The sequence below is a fragment of the Papilio polytes genome, unplaced genomic scaffold, assembly GCF_000836215.1.
Source record: "Papilio polytes unplaced genomic scaffold, Ppol_1.0 DF823868.1, whole genome shotgun sequence".
Classification (NCBI taxonomy): Eukaryota; Metazoa; Arthropoda; class Insecta; order Lepidoptera; family Papilionidae; genus Papilio; species Papilio polytes.
Genome location: NW_013525336.1, coordinates 1361889 through 1366612, shown reverse-complemented (window position 1 = coordinate 1366612; position 4724 = coordinate 1361889). Strand labels below are relative to the sequence as shown.

The following is a 4724-nucleotide window of genomic DNA, read 5'->3' as shown; positions in this document are numbered from 1 at the left end:
TTTTTAGTGTACTGTTTTTTTGAGAATATTTTGTTTTGTTTTTAGTGCGTTTTGTTTTGTTTTTAGTGTATTTTGTTTGGAAGTCGGTTTTTGGGTGACTACTAACTACTAGGCCTAAGCTTCCGTTATCACGAAATGCTTTTAATTGGCTTAATTATAATAATCTGTCCTGAAATATAAACGTATTTTTTTTCACATGAGAAGGAGCCAAACGAGCGGCTGGAACACAGAAGTGGTCAACGACGCCCATGGACATCCGCAACACCAGAGGAAATACAGATGCGTTGGCCTTTGAGGAAATGATAGGCTCGCTTTTTGAAGGACACTAAGTAGTATTGGTTTGGAATACCGCCGAGGAGAGATTGTAAATATATAAATAAATAACCGTCTAAATACTTACGTATACAGTTTGCGTGATATTCGCTCTCATCTGTGCGCAGCGCCGCGCCGCACTTCTGGCATGCCTTCCATAAGCCTTCACTCAGGGAACACTCCTCTACGCAACGGAAGATATATTACAACATGTTATTTTATAATGAACTGCCACTCCGATTTAGAAGACGTTAAATTTAAAATAATAGTAAAAAAACATAACCTATGTTACTCAGTAACAACGTAGTTTTTTAATGGCGAAAGAATTTTTTAAATCGGCCCAATAGTTTTTGAGTTATTTCGATACATACAAAAATACAAATCTTTCCTCTTTATAATATTAGTATAGATAGATAGATAACCTAGCACTTAACAATCTGATCGGCATTTAATGTAGTTTTGTAGGCAACTTAAAATGTACGTTGTAATTTCGTGCAACTGCTTCCAATCTTTTGCTGAATACAACTAAAGATTTCATTCATTGCTTCTTGAATTTGCGAACATACTCAGAATGTAAGTAAAACTGACTATGATTAGAACATACTTTGCTATTGTTATGAAGAAAATCAGTACTGCGCTGGAGCATTAGTGCAACACTAGATCATTGGCATATAAGTCCCATACCTATCTGACATCTGTCAATGTCATTGTGACGTAAACAAGCGCGCAATTCTGACTCTGGTCTGAGTGTTGAAGTTAATTATGTTGTTACAATTATATTAATGTTAACATTTTATAGTTTTTTTGTGTTACCTAGGAGATGCGGGTGCAGGCCGCGCGCCTCCAGCGCCAGCCGGCAATGCGGACAGCGCGCCAGCAGCACGCAGCGTCGCCAGTAGTGCGCCTCCAGCGCAGTGGCGCGCACGCGTCGTCCGCACCACGTGCACGTCGTACTGCTCGACCAGGATATAAATATACGACAAAAATCAAACTATCACATTACCTATAAGCTAACTATAATATCTTTTATGAAGGTAGTAAAAGTAGACTCTACCACAACTGTGGAACAACTGTTTAGTTGTGCTGTCTATGAGCTTACATGGAGGTGCACTGCCCGAGTTTTAGTTGTGCAACTAAATGGTTGAATTGGTTGCGATAGTTTAGTCAATGGTAGTCGCTCTTAGTAAAATACATCTCTGTACTTTTCCTATGTGACATTACAATAAGCTTCCGTCTTAACTTATTAAAACTTTCGTGAGACATTATACTACATAAATTATAACACGGCTAAACTCACGTGATAACATTCGGTGTAGGCACCGACAGTTTCGAACCCGTTGGGGGTCCTTCTTCAGGGTGAGTGATTAATCGGGTATACTCGCTATCGCGTCGCGACGGTCACTGCGTACCCTCGCCCGCATCGCGCGTTTCGACAGGGCGGGGGGCGCGGGGGTGCGGGGGGTACACTATTCACTATGTCCGTCGGCGAAGACGAGCTCGATACTGACGTGGTGGTATCATTGTTATTACCGGGGGCACAAAATACACCCCCAACGGGTTCGAAACTGTCGGTGCCTACACCGAATGTTATCACGTGAGTTTAGCCGTGTTATAATTTATGTAAGCTTCCGTCTATTACATTAAGGTTATTGGAAAGTATTGAGAATGTGTAGAGTGGTTGATACTGACTTGCATACAGGTTCCGGCGTGGTCTCATTGCTGGCGCTAACACCGACTGCCTCGTAGTCCTCGTATTGAGGTTCGTTGGTCGTCATCTGCTGTCTTCTTCCTTTAACAAACACACTCACTAGAAAGAAGAAGACAGAAAAATTGTTAGTCAGTTTAAAAATTCATACCTGGACTGTAATACCCGCTTTCATCCATTTGACTGCTCTCTTCCAAATGTAAATTCCTGAACCCAGCGACTAACTTCGGCGAATCCAAACCATTATCTCTAAAGAATTCAGCTTTAATCTTCGGAGAATCTAAACTTCTACAGTCTGAGTCCGATCTCATATCATTCCTAGACATTTGTGGTGAATCCATAGGTAAAGAGTCCAAACTTCTATCGTTTTTGGTTGTCTTTGGTGAACCTATTGTTGGGGAATCTCGGTAGTCGATGTGTAGAGGTTCATAAACTGTGACAGGTCTTTCTTTTAGTTCTGGTTTGGATGGATCGTGGTCGTAATGTATCATGGAATGGCGGTTCTCCGTGTTACGATTAGTTCGACGGTATATCACTTCTTCAGATTGATTCTCTTGAAAGTGCACCTAAGAAGGACAAACAGAACAATAGATCATACAAGAGTCGGTCTGGTCAAGTTCGGAAATCTTTGTAACAAAATTGAATTGACAGTTATGGTTATACGTTTAAGACAAACTACCTTTTCATTGCCGACTGTAGAGGATCTTGGTGAGTGCTTCGGGCTAACAGCGCTATCCAATCTTAATTTATTATAACCCGGATAATTCGAGAAGTCCTTCGCAGTGCGACTCGGCGTGTACTTCTTCGTAGGTGATTTTTTCAAGCTACTTTTTGTCCTTGATGTGGTAAAACTGCCGCTCAAGCTGGACGGCGCTAGCGTCGCGCCGCTGGCACTCGATTTAAGGCTGTACGATGACGCACCGATCGATGACGTCATTAGTGACGACGTCATGCCGGATGGCGTCATCCCGGAGGCGGTGGTGCTGGAGCGAGTGGACTGGGTGACGCTGGCGGTTTCGTGGCTGACGTCTACTGACTGATCTGTTCCGTTTAGCAGTTGTTCCTCTGTCGGTGCTTGGTTAAGCATTTTCTGTTACAAAAGATATTGGTAATGTACTATCAAACTTTATGTTTAATATTTATTTTACTGATTTATCTTTTTTTATAATACGAGGTGGCAAACGAGCATGCAACCACATGGATCCACCGAAATAGAAAGCGACCGCTGACCATAAACATCTGCAATTGCAGATGCGTTGCCTACCCTTAATTGACGGAGGAGACGCACATAGACATTTCCCCTTCCTATGCGTCTCCACCGTAAAATCCACTTTTCCTTCCCATCCTTTAAGAAAAGGGTGGAAAGGGAACGGGACTAAAATTAGGCCTAAAACCGACCTGCATATCGATCCTATCGAACTGCTGGAAGAGATGTCTATAGATGAGGTTGCGACGTGTGACGGCGTCATCTGGGGGGAGCTGCGCCCTCACTACGCGTGGCGAGCGCGTATACGCCGCGAGTAGAATCCGCTCGGCCGCCGCGCGCACCGAGCCCGCCGCATGCTGTGCGCCCGCCGCACCACACTCCGCTAGACGACGGACTGTTAGGCCGCTAAACAATACAACAATATACTAATTACAACTGATCCTGTGTGAGTAGGCACTAGGTTTGGACCTATCTGGGGCCACTTCTCAAGATGAGTGGACCTTGACGTTACTGAAACAAATCTTCACCAAGACTAGGCCTGAAGGAAGCTTTGACTGATATACAATCTAGTAATATTTATGAGTTGCCTTTTTAAAAATAATTTATAACGTATGTAGGTATTTATACTTATAGTGCGAAAGGCATATACTTTTTTGTTATTATAAAAATACTAGCTTTCGCACGCGACTCCGTCCGTGGAATTAAAAACATCAAAGTAAGTAGACTATGTGTTCTTCCAGACTAATCTCTATATCTATACAAAGTTTCATCGAAATCCGTTCAGCCGTTTAGGCTACAAACTCTAACATCCATTCATCCATCTAAACTTTCGCATTTATAATATTAGTATGATATTAACTAAGTAAATAGTTGATAATTATTCTTCAAATAACTAATATTTTGCTCGTAGAGAAATTAATATAAATCAAAGCATGAGCAATAATGATTCATCATTCCATAAGTAGATAAGGTCGCCTACGTGTTGTTTCGTAGGAAATGTTATCAGTCGAATAATGAATAGAATTCTGTTGTTATTAATAATTTTACTGCATTATTACATCGGGGATATAGCTCAGTGGTAGAGCAATCGACTGCAGATCGATAGGCCCCCGGTTCAAATCCGGGTGTCCCCTAGAATATACTTTTTTTTCCTCCTGCATTCCCACATTTGTCACAAAATTTGAATAAAATGAACACTAACTTTTTTACATTATTTTCTCTATTATTTATTAGACAATTTTGTAGTTTAATTATTTGCTTTTATCATCATAATATTACTTTTAAAGTATTGATGAAAGTATGGGTACACTATAAAAACTATTGTACTACTCGCATTATAAATAATTAAAATCGCAACTAAAATAAGTTCCATTTTTCTTAGCAAATAGTCTAAATTTTTATAAAGATTCAAATTCTTTTTTCAAATGTATTTTCGCAGTGGATAGTTGTCATTTTGTGGTCAGGGCTGACAGCTTGCATTAGCACTTTACCTGTTCTTAT

The 4724-nt window shown here is 40.8% G+C and overlaps 1 protein-coding gene and 1 non-coding gene across 2 annotated transcripts in view; one reads left to right on the top strand and one right to left on the bottom strand.

Annotated features, from left to right (window-relative positions):
• The window catches only part of LOC106103088 (centrosomal protein of 104 kDa), a 15268-nt gene that overhangs the window by 1278 nt on the left and 9266 nt on the right, over positions 1 to 4724 (bottom strand). Inside the window, exons 10-15 of the mRNA XM_013282754.1 lie at positions 3416 to 3629; positions 2697 to 3107; positions 2169 to 2583; positions 2002 to 2101; positions 1126 to 1265; positions 401 to 496 (exon numbers count right to left, since the gene is read on the bottom strand). Of these exons, the coding sequence (XP_013138208.1) occupies positions 401 to 496; positions 1126 to 1265; positions 2002 to 2101; positions 2169 to 2583; positions 2697 to 3107; positions 3416 to 3629 (1376 nt within the window). The remainder of the gene's footprint in view (positions 1 to 400; positions 497 to 1125; positions 1266 to 2001; positions 2102 to 2168; positions 2584 to 2696; positions 3108 to 3415; positions 3630 to 4724) is intronic.
• On the top strand, positions 4286 to 4357 carry Trnac-gca. The gene has a single exon. It is a non-coding gene; the product is annotated as a tRNA-Cys (tRNA).